General features: G+C 57.2%; 1 protein-coding gene across 3 annotated transcripts; it reads right to left on the bottom strand.

Moving 5' to 3' along the window:
- Positions 1–51: 51 nt before the first annotated feature.
- LOC121065035 (ubiquitin carboxyl-terminal hydrolase CYLD-like) lies at positions 52–14,454 on the bottom strand. 3 transcript variants are annotated; one of them, XM_040547447.1, is made up of 15 exons: positions 14,371–14,454; positions 11,420–11,879; positions 11,059–11,340; positions 10,772–10,847; positions 9,717–9,937; positions 9,068–9,221; positions 7,532–7,670; positions 6,778–6,888; positions 6,184–6,275; positions 5,290–5,356; positions 4,063–4,195; positions 3,644–3,752; positions 3,329–3,447; positions 2,612–2,831; positions 52–2,094 (listed from the first exon to the last, which is right to left on the bottom strand). In XM_040547447.1, exons 2-15 carry the CDS (start codon positions 11,867–11,869, stop codon positions 1,910–1,912), a joined length of 2,358 nt encoding a protein of 785 aa, XP_040403381.1. In that variant the 5' UTR covers positions 11,870–11,879; positions 14,371–14,454; the 3' UTR covers positions 52–1,909. The 3 variants fall into 3 exon arrangements, with proteins under 3 accessions (XP_040403381.1, XP_040403382.1, XP_040403383.1); XM_040547448.1 differs by lacking the exon at positions 14,371–14,454 and adding an exon at positions 12,310–12,957; XM_040547449.1 differs by lacking the exon at positions 14,371–14,454 and adding an exon at positions 11,976–12,282.
- Positions 14,455–15,573: the final 1,119 nt, after the last annotated feature.

Genomic DNA, 15,573 nt, shown 5'->3' with positions numbered 1-15,573 from the left:
AGCTGGAGCGCATCTCACCTTGGGGGGGCAGGCAGGACAGATGAAGCAACGTGTGGTTGAAGGCTTTTAATCAAAAGATAGTCAAGAAACGTTGCATGGAACGGACAGAAAGTGCAAAGAACGAATGAAGTGCCTTCCTGAGATGTGTGTGTGCTCCTCTAATCCTGCCTGAGCTTGTAAAGAAGACGTATTAGAAACTTTCCCTTGAGATTTTGAGCCTGAAAGGGCACAAGGAGGGCACCTGCTCCTCATTCCCCAGATACCGACCCCAGTAACTTGCACCCTCTCCCAACAAAAGGCTTGATCGGAGGTGCTTTATTTTTTTCTCTCCATTGCTTAGATCCTTGCAGCATATGTTGATGGGAAAAAAACCGAAACGATACAAAACAAACAAAGACAAAATATTGCCTGATTGTGTCCTGTTTCTAAAAAATCCATCAGGCTGGAGCACAGCGCTGCCGTGGTACAGCTGGGCCTGCGCTCTGTAAGGCACTGTGACTTTGCACTTTAAAAGAGGAAAAAACCACTTTTTGTTATTAAACCTGCGCACAGTACTCCTGAAAAGAGACTGGCCTGGGTTCCTACACGATAACGAACAAAAAGTACCGCGGAACAGACAAGAAAAGACAGCGAGACTGCCCGTGAGGCTCAGAAACCGGGTCACGGCCTTAGGGTCACAGCATTCCCCACCCTTGTGCACCGACGTCCGTGGCTCTCCTACATCCATCGACTCACCAAAGGGTAGGAGCTTAACTGGACGGCAGTGTTCACAAAAAAAATATGTTATTAAGCTGGGTTCATCACACTGCATCCATCCCTCGAACCTGGCTAAAACAGCCCACAGCACTGAGTCCCCAGCCAGCTTCCCGCTGCCCTGACAGCACCTGCTTAACAGCAGACGACTCGTAACTTGCAAAATTTAAACTATTTAACTTAAAGGATACCTCTTCCCACTCAGAGAGCCTCATCCTTCCTGCCGCCGTGGCAAAGAAAAACGTAAAAAGTGCTCCTTCTTCCATTTTTGCCCTTGAAATTGTTGTTGCTGTTTGGTACAGATCTCAGAAGTGGATGCAAAGATGGGACAGCAAGTGAGAGAAGGGATGTTAGAACGCCTCCGAACCCATAGCAATAACGTAGGCTTCACAAAAAGATGACAGCGTACCTCACGCTCACCTGCTGTTCCTCTGCTCCATTTTTTTTTTCCTAAGTTTGTTCCTACAGAAATATCTGTTTTCGAGCATATTTGCAGCCCACGACATCCCCCGTTAACCTCGTGGTGGAAAATAAGGGACGGCGGGTAAAAGTGCCAGAGGTATTAGGGCTGGATAAGGGAAGTGAAGACAGTTCAGGGACCCAGCTTTGGGTGTGGGATCACATCCCAGACCCCATGGAAAGCCCTGCTCCTGACACATCTCAGCCACGCAGCTGCTCCTGGTTCTCTCACCCCACGTGTCCACACGAGGAAGTGCTGCGCAGGGCGAGGCCGAGGTTTTCTCTCGGTCTTTGCAGACCTGAGGGTAACTCCTCGAGTTTTGATTCGAGATGCCGGTCCTCGGCGTGGGAGGGAAAAGGGTGTGGGGAGGACCCTGAGGTAGGGCAGAGCTGCCGAGTACCTGCGGAGGAAGGAGGTAGGAAGAAGGAAGGTAGGAATGAGAGAATTTGAGTGTAAAGAATTCCGAGTCCAGGCCTGCAGGAAGTACCAACTCTCTCTCGATAAAGCCTGGCGCAGGATTTACAAACCCAGCCAGGCTCCCGTAGCTAGCCTGACAGCAGACACTGGGAGAGGTAAGAAGAGGCAAGAAGAGGCAGAAGTGCAAGCTCGGTGCACCCAGACTCTGGCTGCTTTCACCCGTTACAGGCTGCGGGGCCGCCCCAAGCTCACGTCTCTGACACCAGCCCCAAGACGGTGTCACTTGTAAAGCGCCATCTTCTTGCTCTGATACATGTACATGTAGGCGTCGCAGAAGAGGCGTTTGGCCACCCCGTCCATGTCCCGGGGCTGCTCCAGGGCCAGCACAGCCAGCGGCAAGTCCAGGTATTTGGCAACTTCGGGGCACAGCGTCACGGTGGGAATGTTGAAGCCGTTCTCATCACCTAAACCAGGGAAAGGGAGAGAAGTCCAAGTCCAGAGCGTGGCCCAAAGGATGAGCACCCACAGCTCAAGCAGTTACCATCGCACCTGGCAGCAAGTCAAAGCCTCGGCTGGGAGATCTGGGGGCCAGCACGAGGCAGGAGAGGAGCAGCCAGTCCCTGCTGGCTCGGGAAGTCCCCAGCCTGAACACAGCCAGGGGACGAGAGCACCAGGAGCAACCCTCAGACATCCTTGGCCTGGTCCCGCTCTTCTCTGCGGTCGGCTTAAATGGCTACTGGTGGCACTGGGATCCTAATTCATGTATGGGGGGCAGGGGAAAGGGCCGTCCTTTGTTACACGAAGCTGTGATTCCCTAGCACCCTGCATTCTCTCCAAGAGCCTCGTGCTCCTTTTAGGCACGGCGCAGAACCTCCCTGACGCTGCCCCGATGCAGAGCAGCACCCGCACCACTCGCCCTACACCGTGCACCACCCCTCTGGCCCCCCCCTCAAAGCACCAAGCCCCCCGCCGCGTCCTCACCGTGCCTGTCAGCCATGCTGTCGAAGAACATCCAGTGCTCGTTCTCGGGGCCGTACTTAACGAAGGAGACGTAGTGACTGGTCTCAATGCAGAGCACGGCGAAGAGCTCCATCTTCTCGCGGGGGACCCGCTGGCTACCCTGGGGGCTCCGGCACTGAAACTCCTCTGGGACGTGCAGCCTGGTCGGCTTGTGGGCTTTGCGGCGGTAGTGGGAGTGAACCTGAGGGAAGACGAGGGGGTGGCAGCGCTGAGCGGGCAGGGCTGAGCCTGGCCTGCTGGAAAAAGGAGCGTGCAGGGGTCGGACCTCCAGTTTGTGCTCCACTCATCTGCCTTCCGCGTGGCTGAGTCCCGCCTGCGTGCCAGGGAACAGCAACGCGTTGGCAGGCTGACAGCAGGAAGGCGAGAGGGGAGCCCGCTACCCTCCGAGAGGGGCCAGAAAACTGTAACGGTGCCCTCATGAGACAGCGTGGAGGACCCGGCACCCGGTCTGTGCAGGATCGGTGCCTATTGAGGCTCTGTGTAACGCATGAGGGTTCAACGCCACGTCCCACTCACGTGGGCTGCTTGAGTTGGTGGGACTGAAGCTCAGGAAGGAGCCCCTCTGCGCCCAACCTGACCAGCTGCAGGGGCAGCGAGGGGAACGTGGGCATTTTGGGGGGTTTAATCTGCTGTCGGTCACCACGGCAGATGTCACGAGCACCCAAAGAGACTGAATACCTGTTTGGAGCAGGTGCCGCAGAACTGCTTCAGGCCCGTAGGCGCAAATATCTTGTCCTTGAAACACCCCGAGCACTCCAGGGTGGCGACGTCGCCACACACGCAGCACTCCCTGGGACCTGCAGAGGCAAAAGGGGTGAGAGGCTGCATCTTCTCTCAGCCTCACCTGGAACCCTGCAGAATTGAAGCGTTCAGGGGACAGGAATCACACCACGATCCCACCTCAGCTCCTGCTCACAACCTGAAAAGACGAGACCCCGTCTCCTGGCTACTCGCAGTCCCGGACGCCAGCTTTACCACCGCCTAACGACTTACTGTCGAGCAGCAGATCGGTGATGTCCAGCTCTAAGGAAGGGATGATCTTGCTGAACATTTTGTATTCCTTTCCAAATCGCGGCATTTGGATAATGAAGCAAGACGGGATCTGGAAAAACGAAGGCAAACGAGTCACTGACCCAGAGGAGGCAAATCCCAGAGACTTTTGTCTCTGTACTGCTCCTGGGAGGAAAGACTTTCTGCTCAGGTTATTCGTGAGAACTGAGAGCAGCAGGGAAAGCACGCCCCTCTTCCCAGGTCAAACCCCCTCAGACATCTCTCAGGTTGTAGCCAAGCATCCTGCTGCTTTGCAGTGTGAGGCGTAAGGCACACCAGATCCGCTGGCAGGCACAGGCATGGTGGAGAAAGCAAGAAAAAGGCAGCAGATGGCAACGAAGACGGAAAGGAGCTGGGCTCACCTCCACTAGCTTCTGGTCGTAGGTCAGGAAGGAATGTTCCACTAACTGCTGTACATCAGGAACCACCAGGTCCTCCTGTTTGTCCATAAATATCTGGTAGCAGTAACAGTCCAGTCCCTCGTGGCCTCCGGACCTGCAAGAAGCGGTCACGGGGCTTGTTTACGGGGTGCCACAAACATCTGAGCTCCCAGGGGACGACTGGTTTTGTCCCGCAAGAGTTTCCGGGCCCAAGGCAGTAAGGGCTGCTAGGCGTAAGGCTGACACGAAGCACTTTTTCCACTCAGAAATACTGAATACATGTCACGAGAGGAGGGGATGAGCGTCGCTGTCAGTCTCACTCTCCAACGCAGCGGGACATTCTGCTCCTACGAGCATAATGTGGTTTCCCCTCTCACCTTGATATTGAAGACATTTTGGTATTTTTAGACAAACTGCTAATGGAGCACGACCAGCAAACTCCTTCTCAAATGAAGGATCTTTTTATAACTGCACGTACAAAACCCACGGAGCAAGGCTTCAGGCATTCAGAAGGTGAGCTGTGAGCAGCTCTGCCACCAGCCCTGCATCCCTGAACCAGCAGAGAAAGGATTTCCTTCAGATGCCCCTCTGCAGGGGAGCTGCAGCACAGAGTTCCCTTTGTGCTCGGCCTTTCCGAGCGCGCCACAATGTGAGGCTTGGCTAGCGGCCCCACAAACGAGCACAGAAATCGAACAATCCCCTTCTATGCTTCCGAACAGCCCAGTTATTTTTGGCTTCCTCCAGCCTCTCATCCTCTTTGTAGAGTCCTGAGAAACTGGGACTGCATCCACGGGCTCCCTGTTTGAGAGGCCGTAGGATCGGAGCCAGCCTGACAGCCTGGACACATCCCAAACGCATCCCAGGGCTGTCAGACAGTGCTGGCTCCGCGCCGGAGACGGACTCCACGTTTCTCAAGCCACTGCTGTCTTTGCCTGAGGCTGGCATGAGCTTTTTCAGCATCTTCCAAAGGTGGCACCTCCACGGAGAACTTGAAAGTGTCTTTTCCCGGATGGCCCACCCGGGACGAACTGACAACAAGCAAGATCACGGACTACAGCTAACGGAGAGCAGAAGAGAGCTGAGCACAAATCCCTGAGCTGTGCCCCCACGGCCTTGCTGAGAAGGTGCAGGTAACACCTGGTGGTTGTGAGGTGAAGAACTCATGAGCCAGGCCTAGGGGGATTGCATCACTGGGACACGGGTACTTACTGCAGTTTCAGGAGCGGCTCTATTCCCAGGATCTTCTGCATTATGAGGCTGAGGAACTCCTCGGGATCTGGAAGGGCAGAGAAAAGCACGGGTCACTCCACGGATGTTAATGAGCAGCTAATACCAGGAGCATGAATTCAAAGAGAAGTCAGGGACGGCTGCAGAAGTTCAAGAAACCAAAGAGTAACTAAACCGTCCCCGGCTAAAATAAACACACAACAGCACAGACCCACAGGCGCTGTTCAGTGATGAGATACCCGCTGTTTCTAGAAGAATCAATGCCACTTGTTTGCTATCTGGAAACCCAGAGCTTGTTGCAGTGATGTCTGGCACAATCTGCTTTGGTGTCATAAGCTACACAGAACTTTGCTGAGCACGGACGGGGACGTAGCAATGGAAATCAGAGAGGTGGGCTCCAGATGTAGGCGTTTTCTGTCTTATTTTAACCAAACTAGTGTCTCTGAGGAACCCCAAATAACTTATCGGAGCTCAAAAGAGAAATTGATCTTGGCAAAACGATAAACCACGCTGGATTCTGGCAGGGACACCAGGGACGGATTTATCAGGGCGAATTCAAAGTATAAAGGTCAAGGAAATCTCCCTTATTGAAATTCTGCTCACAGGGTTCATCCTCTCCCCTCCTGGCAGCAGCTGCCACCAGTTAGGAGGCGGCGGAGAGACCCAGCAACCCTCATCTTCCCAGCAGACAAATGGCAGTGGAGAAGCACGGGGAGCTCTTGAAAGCTGAAAACATCTCACGCGCCCGTTTTTACGCAAACGAACGGCACAGCTCGCACACCGACGCACGTGCACGGGAGAAGCACACAATTAAGCTGTCAGTTTGGTGCCCGGGCGAGGCAGCACACACTGCAGCAGCCCGGGGAAGCACGTCACCTTTCTCAGCGTTGGTAAAGCTCGAGCATTTGCCCTTCTCGGTTAACTGCTCCCTAAGGTGCATCACGCTCCGAGCCTTGACGAAGCCAGCCCTAGAAACAAGAAGCAGCCACAGATGATCTCTCCGGTGCACTGAAAAATCGCAGCACCACAGAACGTGCCGGGGTTGTATTCCTGCAGGCAGCGCAGCCCCAAGGAGGGCGCTAACGTCTTATCCTTACGCAGAAGCAGCTCTCCGTGCCTCTCCCACACCTAGCAAGGGAGGACGAGAAAAAACTGCTGTCTTTAATAAAAAGTCCAGAGAACTCGGCTCTCATGCCGTGGTTTATCCCCGTCCACCCTGGCACTGCCTGCTGCCTTTGGGGCTGCTGATGAAAGCAATGCCGCTGCTTCAGCAGGTCCAGGGTTTCCCCACAGAGGTGGTCTCAGGGCCAGCAATCCCCCCTTCAGTCCTTTCACCAAGAAATGCAGCTCACAGGGCTTCCTTCGGAGCAGGGGAAGCTCACACGCATGCAGTTAAGTGCTGGGACAGCATTACAGCGAGGGGAAGGGAACAACTGGAAGAGCTGGAGTACTCCCTCGTACTATACTCACTTTCGGAGGGGATTGACGATCTCCTCCCGCAGGATGTCCTGCACGTTCCTGTCACACAGCGTGAAAGGCGTGAAGAGCATGGAGTCCAGCACGGACGTGCAGGAGAAGAGGCTGGGAAGAGAGAGGGCCGGGTAAGTCCGACGGGTTTGCAGCAGCAGTTAGAACCAAACCCTTGTGCTCAGTGACAGTCGGTGGCTTTTATTTCCAGCAACCCATGCACGCTGATTACAGAGGGGTGAGTGACAGCGCATCTCCACAGTGAGATAAACCACATCTGCCTTAACGAACACTTGTTGTAAGCAAGGAAGAAGCTCAGAGAGAACGAAATCTCGTACTTTGCAGCCAAAACCGCTCAGGGGGGCACCACTGAGGCTTTTCGGCTCCAAAACAGTGCTGCACAGTGAAGCTGGGACTTCCCGGATGGTTTCTTTGAAATACGTTGCCAGCCACTGCCTCCTCCAGTGACAGAATCAGCACGGTCCAGTTCGGAGAGCTACGGTATCTCAGCACCCTGCGTGACAGGCACACGGTGCCTTAGGTACTCACGAGGGTGCCTCAGTGCCTGAGAACCTCAAAGGTTAGGAAGGAGAGCAGGAGGCAGCACGCCTCGATGCTGCATCCCCACGCAGTTATTTTCTGGTCCACGCCAAATTTCCAGCCACCCGGGGAGTCCTGGGAAGCGCTGCGGCGCAGGGCTCTGCCCAAACACGAAGTAATTGCTTAAGAAAACGTCGCCGCCCGAGCAGGCCCTTACCTGAAGAGAGCTGCATCCATGTAGCAGGAGTTGCAGTGGCCTTGGATCCCTTTCATCCGCCCTCGCAGGACGGACACCGCTTCCTCATTCCTGAGGGGAGGAAAACTGACGGGAGCGTGGGGAAGAGCTTCCCGCCCGCCTGCAAGAGAAGCGACACAAGCAGCTCCCTTTAGCTTCCCACCTCGTCGGGCTCCGTCCTGCCCTTCCCCAGCGCCCCAAAGGTCCGCTCAGGGGCCAGCACAGCGCTGTTCTGCGCCGCTCCTGCTGGGACCGAGCCACGCTGGGATGGGAATCGGTCTCTTCGGTCATTTGCCTGCTGGAAACGGGGGACGAAACCTGCCCTTCCTCCCCGGAGCCACGCCCCAGCAACCCACATCGCCTCCGCCACTGCTACGCCAAGCACACCAAGGACAAAAAGACAAGCAGGCTGGCGCTGCGTTACATGCAAGCTCTTTGGAAAGACCTTTAAAATGCCCTACGTCATTTTAAATCCTTTAAACCGGCCCACGTCCCATCAGCCACCCTAGAAGATTACGTCGATTTCTCAGTCTGGTGTTTTTTGGTTTCTTCAGCGTTCTCCCCTTACAATCCCATCTCCTCTTTTCAGCAGGTCCTTAAGACAATCCTCCCTGTCCCTGTCCCTAGTTCCTGGGCAGTCCCTACGGGAATCCTGTCTTTTTATTTGCAGTGATCTCATTTACAACTTCTCGGTGGCTAGTTCATATCGTCTCCTCCGCTCTGGAGGCATTTCTTCCTGTTTAAATGACGACGCTGACCTGTTCTTTCCTCTGTCTTCTTGTCAACGTGTTGGCGCATCGAACTCTACGTTAAAATGGATTTAATACGCTCACTTTCCAAACTTCCCTTTATTTCTCAGTCCCCAGGCACCATTACCTCCTGACAGCCTGGCCCCAGGCCTGATTTACCCACTCCTGCTCTCCACAGCCACGTGCACAGCCTGCATTCACGCAACGCTTAACGGATGGCACCGTGGCTAGGCCCTGTAGTGAACAAGTGTTACAACATCTAGGTCTCAGCCATACAAGACCTTTCCTTCTGCCTTGAGAGCCACGGGAAGAAGAGCCCTAGCCCACTTGCAGCACTCACAACGCCACGCACAGACTTGCTTTGGGCCTCTTTGTGATTCTATGAAATGTCAGGAAGCGACAGCAGAAGCCTTTGGATTAGAAGGGACCTTAAAGATCGTCCAATTCCAGCCAGCCTCCCTTCTCCCACAAAACCCATGCCACAGAAGCCTCATTGTTACAGCTACCCTCAACACGTTGCCCTACATCCAATGCTTTAGCCCACAGAATTCCAGCCTCTCCTACCCTGATGTTAAATTCCTTCCCACCTCTCACACCCGCGGGGCGTTCCCTACAAAGGCCACCGCGGCAACGTCACCGTCCTTAAAACCAGGAACACTGCAAGGAAACAAGGAGGATGAAACCGCCGGCCAAGACACCGCACACAAGGCTCCCCTGTAGCCTGCTTTGTCCCAGCACGGCACCGTGCCCCCTCTCCCGGCGAACTTACTGTCGTCCACGAGGTTCAGGTCGCCGCCGCGCGAACACTGGAAGCGAACGTCAGGCTGGCAGGACTGCAGCTTCACGAAGAGGCCGCGCTTTGGAGCGCAGTGGAAGTAGTATTTGCCCAGCCATTCGCCAGCAGTGACCCCCTTATCTTCATCCTGGGGGAAAAAAAACATTGAGGGGTAACATGAGAGCAGGTTTTCTGTGAGGCAGGTGCGATTTCCCACACGGCCATTTAAGATTTTAAGAGGTGCGTACAAGTTTGGTCCTGCTTCGCTGGCTGTTTTCACTCCCTCTGGTTATATTTTAAACTTATTGACCCCACTTGCAGGATTCACGATTATTCTGCCCCACGCTCCAATAACTGCTCCTGAAGACAGCGAACCAGGGGGCGCGCAGCCCTCCCTGTGTCAACCCACCCAGTTCATTCGGGACCAGGTGTGCTTGCCCTCACAGCCCAAACTCTGACGCGTCAGAGGCCCGCCTCTGCTCAGGCCGTGAAATACAGTCACGAGCTGAAGGTCCCCAGAGAGAAGAGCGACCAAGAGTTGCGCGTTTTGATTTGCAACCTCGCAGCGAGAAATACTTATAGAACATCCCGAGTTGGAAGGGACCCACGAGGATCATCGAGTCCGACTCCGTTTGCTCCTTACCAGTTCAACTCCTGCCATTTTGTGCTTGATCTGGGGTAGGTACCCCAGCCAGCGGATGATTCCAAACACCTGATTTCCCTTGTCCAAGGTGATCTGGACCATGGAGTTCACCTCCAAGGGGGGGTTCCCACTTTCGCTCTCCTCGCCGCTCTCGCTCGCCTGCCGTTTCATTTGCTTCGAGTGTCCCAAGCCCACGTCGGATTCGAATGTTGAAAAAACACCTGGGAGGCAAGGCAGGACGTCAGGAGAGACAGGAAGGCAACGCTTAATGACAGACACCTCTGGATCTCGTCGCTGCCTTCCTAATAGCAGGTCTATTCTGAAATTACACACCGGATGTACAAGCACAAAGCCGATCGCCAGGGCCACAAGGTGTAATTCTCCGGAAGCGTTTCGCTGACACGGCCAAGCTGGTCTAACAGCTTGCTGAGGCCGGGAGGAGGCGATTCCACCCCTCGTTTCCTTGCTCCCTCTGGCCCCGGAGCTAACGCAGCCCTTCGCAGAGCCATTTCGGGCCTGCGAAATGGCGGAGGGGTGTCTCCAGGTTATTTTTCCTGCCTTTAGTGAGATTAATCAATGGAAAGTCTGACGACAGCTCCCCTTGGTCTGGCCCTGACTTCTGCACAGCATTTCTTGACGTCAACAGAGAGCCCACTGATCTGTTGGCTTGCCCAGTGACTCACAGCACCACTGCTGGCGTCTGTGCCTTCCCGGGATCGTTTGGCGTCAGCACGAGGCTACGCTCCACCTTCTACAGCTAAATTAAAGACTCTTTAGCCCGTGGAGCTTTCTGTCCTAGGAAATACTTACGTGCTGCGATCAGAATCTCTCTTCTTCTTCCTGATAAACGGGAGACTCAGCTCTAGGCGCCTAATGCAAAGCACGCTGCAACGAACTCGAGATGTTTCTACGGACCTTTCGAGCCTCCTGACGTAATTAGTTTGGGCTAGGTGAAGTTTTTTTGGACCTTCAGCTCACGGGTAACCCGCAGAGAGGAACTAAACGCTGTCTCCGTAAGAACACGCACGGTGTAGACACACCTGATGACAACCTACTTTGAGAAAGCAAGTTTTCCTTCACGACGGAGTCCATAGGGATTTCTCTGAAGATGTCAGTTGTTCCTTCTTCTTCCTGAAAGGCGCAAAGAACACATCAGCTAAGTGGTTGGAACACGAACCAATTTTTCAAACAGGCCCGAAGAGCCTGCACGCAGCCTCACGCCCCTTCTGGACGTTGCTTCCGCTCCTCTTTAAGGCCTCACTGTTATACAATTTGAAACCAGCGGGGAAAAAAAAAAAAACCACGAAAGGTAAAGAGGAGAAGGCAGCAAGGCTGCTCTCACCGGGCAAACTTTGACGAACCACTGGGATCCCTCCCTGTAAACTGCCATCGCTATTCCTTTCGTCAGGACCTCGTCCACGTAGAAGCTAACTGCGTCTCCCACCTTCACAGGCACCACCTCCTCCGCTTCCACTTTGGGCTTCTGCTTCCCGTAGTCGTTATCCGGGGCGGGAGTAAACTGCACTCTGCTGACGGGCAGGAAGATCCCGCAGCTTGGCTTACACTTGAAATATTCGGTGCCGTGGTAAGATCCGTCGCTGCGCCCTCTGCTTTCCCCCTCGCCCTGAAAAGACGCCAGAGAGGCTCGTCGCGTTGACGAACGGAAGGGGAAAAGCAGCAGCTTCCTTCTTTTGCCCGCTCACCTGCAACTCCACCCCGAAGAAGACCGGGGACAAGGCGGCCGAGGCGCTTTTGTGAATGCTCCCGACGTAGCGGATGACGCCAGGGAAGTGCTGCCGGTCGATCTCCGCCGTCACCTTCTGGCCCGGCACGGCTCGCAGGGCTGCTTCGAGGCTCAGCCTCTCCAGGAAGCAGTCCAAGCGCTCGCTGGGGCTGCCGATGCCCAGGAGGAGGGCGGCCACCTCCTTGCGCACCGGCTGCAGGATTTCCACGTTGATGGTGACGGTGGAGCCGTCGTCCAGCATGACGACTTTGAGGAAACGAGCCGAGGGCCGGTCCGCGAAGCTGCGCAGGTAGCTCCTCTCGCTGCAGAAGCACATGTTCCCGGATTTGAAGTACTTGCTGCCGTAGGCGCAGTCCTCTGTCAGGATGTAGTAGCAGTTGCCGTCCCCTACCGCAGGCAGGAGGCTCATCGTCGTTGCCCTGAGTCGTGAGAAACAAGAGAGTCACGGTAGGGACGACACACGGGTGCCGTTGTAGGATAATATCGGGTTGGAAGAGGTTTCGGGAGGTCTCGACCCCAGCCCTGCGCTCAGGCAGCTTCCTCAAGCCCTCGTCCGTCTGAATTTTGAGTATCTTCACCGACAGGAGACCGCACAGCCTGTCCTGTTCTTAGTTCCAGCATCAGACCGCCCTCCTGGTGAGGAAACATCTCTCGGAACCTACCCCAAATTCCCCCCGTTCCTGCTTGTCCCCTCCCCGCACACCCGCGGGACGTCGGGCTCATGGCATCGTTAAACCCTGCCTTCTTCTGCAGCTTGCTTGCAGGTAAACAGGCGAGCTTCTGCCTCTTTCAAATCCCCCCAAAAAGCCACTTCTGGTCTGCAAACAGAGCTCCTCAACGTTGCCTTACAGCAGGTAAACACCCCAAACGCACGCAGAGCACGGAAACCACCTCGGTACTACCTTAAGACCCTCAAGATCGCCACTCTAAAAGCAAATACGTCTAAAGCAACGAAACATCTGGGATAATAAAGTACGTTTTTGCCCACAGCCTTTCGGTCAAGTCCATCACGTTCATGTAATTGACCCCTCTCCGTTTCCTAGCTGACTGACAGCGCACTGAAACGGGACCCAGGCTTCTTGTTCTAACATTAAAAGGGACGTTAAAAGGGACATTAAAACTTCAAAGCAGAGCGAGGAGGAATCGAGCAGCTGCGTTACGGGAAGTGGAAGCACTCGCCCTGGCAGGAAACGTGAAGGCGGCTGCTGGACAGAAAAATAAACGAGAGGGCCGCAGGCAGAGCCGGAGCTGCACGGCTCCGCGGAGCTCGGCACGGCTGGGGACCGGGCAAGAGAGTCTGGAAGTATTAGGGGGAAAAAAAGAATAAATAAATAAATCGCCGCTTGCGTCGGAAAATCACCCGATGCCCGCTCACGTCCCGGAGGTTTCCTGCTGGTTTGCGCCCTGGCAGCTTCCCCCGGGGGACGTCTCCCTTTCTCTCCTATCTCCTCGCCTCCGCGGGCGGGGAGGTGGCTCAGGCACCGCATCCAGGCACCCGAGCCACCGAAGGCACACGGTGCGCGGCAGGCCCCGTACTTCCCAGCCACAGTCCTCACCGCTGCCTTATGGCCCCGCTCAGGGAGCCGAGAGTCGACGTCTTGTCATTTTAAGGACGAGAATTAAGGAACTACCTCACGTCGCGTCGGACGCCGGAACGGCCAAGTACACCTTCCACTTTCGGGACCTCTCTTCGACCTTTTTAAGTCCTCTCCCGGCTACTAAAATAATAAAATCTCCCCCTGAGCTAATTCCTGACAGCGCAGAGAGGGAAACAAGACGAAACGAAACGGCTTCCTGACCTCTCCGGCACCGGCAGACTTGCGGCTCACTCCCAGGGCAACAGAAACAAGCCACGCGTTCAAAGCAACGCGTGGCGCTTGGGTCTCTCGGGTCTTTTCGCTGCCCCACCGCAGCAGGAGGGGACAGCGGCACGGTGGGGACAGCGGGGGGGGGGGAAGGGTCCTAGGTGACGGGGACGCGAGGGCCAAGGGGATGGGGGACAACGGGGACGTGGTGGCGGGGAAGCACCGGGGGAGTTGGGGGCGCCCTGGTGGGAGGAGGGCGAATGGGGTACACGGCACTGGGGGGGGGGGGGGGTGGGGGGGGAGGGGGGAGGTGCCATGCAGGGAGGGTGGGCTGCCACCCTGCTGTCCCCAGGGGTCCCCTCTGTCCCCCTGCTGTCCCCAGAGGGTCCCCTGTCCCCCTGCTGTCCCCAGGGACCCCTCTGCCACCCGTCTGTCCCCAGAGGCTCCCTCTGCCACCCTGCTGCCCCCAGGGGTCCCCTCTTTCACCCACCTGCCCTCCAGGGACCCCTCTGTCCCCTGCAGCTCCCAAGGGTCCCCTGTGACCCTCTGCTGTCCCCAGGGGTCCCCTGTCCCCAGGGACCCCCTCTGTCCCTCTACTGTCCCCAAGGGCCCCCCTCTGCCACCCACCTGTCCCCAACGGCCCCCTCTTTCACACTCCTGTCCCCACGGGTCCCCTGTCCCCCTGTTGCCCCCAGGCACCCCCTTTGCCCCTCTACTGTCCCCAAGGGCCCCCCTCTGCCACCCCCATGTCCCCAAGGGCCCCCCCTCTGTCCCTCTACTGTCCCCAAGGGTCCCCTCTGCCACCCCCATGTCCCCAGGGGTCCCCTCTTTCACCCACCTGCCCTCCAGGGACACCTCTGTCCCCCCTGCTGCCCCCAAGGGCCCCCCTCTGCCACCCCCGTGTCCCAAGGGCCCCCCCTCCGTCCCCCTGCTGTCCCCAAGGCCCCCCCCTCCGCCACCCCCCTGTCCCCAGGGGTTCCCTCAGCCCCTCCGGGGGCGCCTCAGCGCGGCCCCAGCGATGCCGCCCGGTGTCCCCCGGTGTCCCCGGGTGTCCCCCCCCCCGGCCCCGTGTCCCCGCCCCCCCCCCCCCCCCCCCGCTCCTCACCGCCCCCGGCAGCGGCCCCCGAGAGCGGCGGCGAAGCCGGCGCAGAGCGGCCCCGCACGCCGGCACTTCCGGTCCGCCCCCGTCACAACCACCGCCGCCGGGCGGCCAGCCAATAGGAAGCGGCGGCGGAGCCACGGGTGTCCAATGAGGGCGGAGGGGGCGGGACCGCCCCGCCTTTAGCCCCGCCCCCTCGGGGGTGCTGTGGTGCCATGGCCCCGTGGCCCTGTGTCCCCAGGGCCCTGTGTCCTGTGTCCCCCTAGTCAGGTGTCCCCAGGGTCCTGTGGCCCCATAACCCTATGCCACATGTTCCCATAGCCCCGTGTCCCCATAGCTCTGTGTCCTGCGTCCCCATGGCCTGACCCTGTGCCCCCATGGCCCCGTATCCCTGTGTCCCCATAGCCCTGTGTCCCCATGGCCCCGGATCCCAGTGTCCCCAGGGTCCTGTGGCCCCATAACCCTATGCCACATGGTCCCATAGCCCTGTGTCCCCATAGCCCTGTGTCCCCATAGCTCTGTGTTGTGTGTCCCCATAGCCCCGTATCCCTGTGGCCCCATAGCCCTGTGGCCCCGTGGCCCAGTGTCTGCTTGGTCCTGTGTCCCCATAACCCTATGCCACATGGTCCCATAGCCCCATGTCCCCATGGCCCCATATCCCTGTGTCCCCCTAGTCAGGTGTCCCCAGGGTCCTGTGTCCCCATAACCCTATGCCACATGTTCCCATAGCCCTGTGTCCCCATAGCTCTGTGTCCTGCGTCCCCATGGCCCCGTATCCCTGTGTCCCCATAGCCCTGTGTCCCCATGGTCCCGTATCCCAGTGTTCCCAGGGTCCTGTGTCCCCATAACCCTATGCCACATGGTCCCATAGCCCCGTGTCCCCATGGTCCCATATCCCTGTGTCCCCCTAGTCAGGTGTCCCCAGGGTCCTGTGTCCCCATAACCCTATGCCACATGGTCCCATAGCCCCGTGTCCCCATAGCTCTGTGTCCTGCGTCCCCATGGCCTGACCCTGTGCCCCCATGGCCCCGTATCCCTGTGTCCCCATAGCCCTGTGTCCCCATGGCCCCGGATCCCAGTGTTCCCAGGGTCCTGTGGCCCCATAACCCTATGCCACATGGTCCCATAGCCCTGTGTCCCCATAGCCCTGTGTCCCCATAGCTCTGTGTTGTGTGTCCCCATAGCCCCGTATCCCTGTGGCCCCATAGC

This window comes from Cygnus olor, chromosome 2 (genome assembly GCF_009769625.2).
Source record: "Cygnus olor isolate bCygOlo1 chromosome 2, bCygOlo1.pri.v2, whole genome shotgun sequence".
Taxonomy (NCBI): domain Eukaryota; kingdom Metazoa; phylum Chordata; class Aves; order Anseriformes; family Anatidae; genus Cygnus; species Cygnus olor.
The sequence above is the reverse complement of the archived record's forward strand: the minus strand, read 5'-3'. Positions and strand labels throughout refer to the sequence as shown.

Excerpts from the sequence above, each read along its gene's own strand:
- LOC121065035 (XM_040547447.1), bottom strand. The coding sequence starts at position 11,869 with ATGAGCCTCCTGCCTGCGGTAGGGGACGGCAACTGCTACTACATCCTG. Across the intron at positions 6,889-7,531 it reads ATGGATGCAGCTCTCTTCAG|CCTCTTCTCCTGCACGTCCG; the intron begins GTAAGGGCCTGC and ends CTCTCTTCCCAG. Across the intron at positions 2,832-3,328 it reads GCGGCACCTGCTCCAAACAG|GTTCACTCCCACTACCGCCG; the intron begins GTATTCAGTCTC and ends GTCTTCCCTCAG.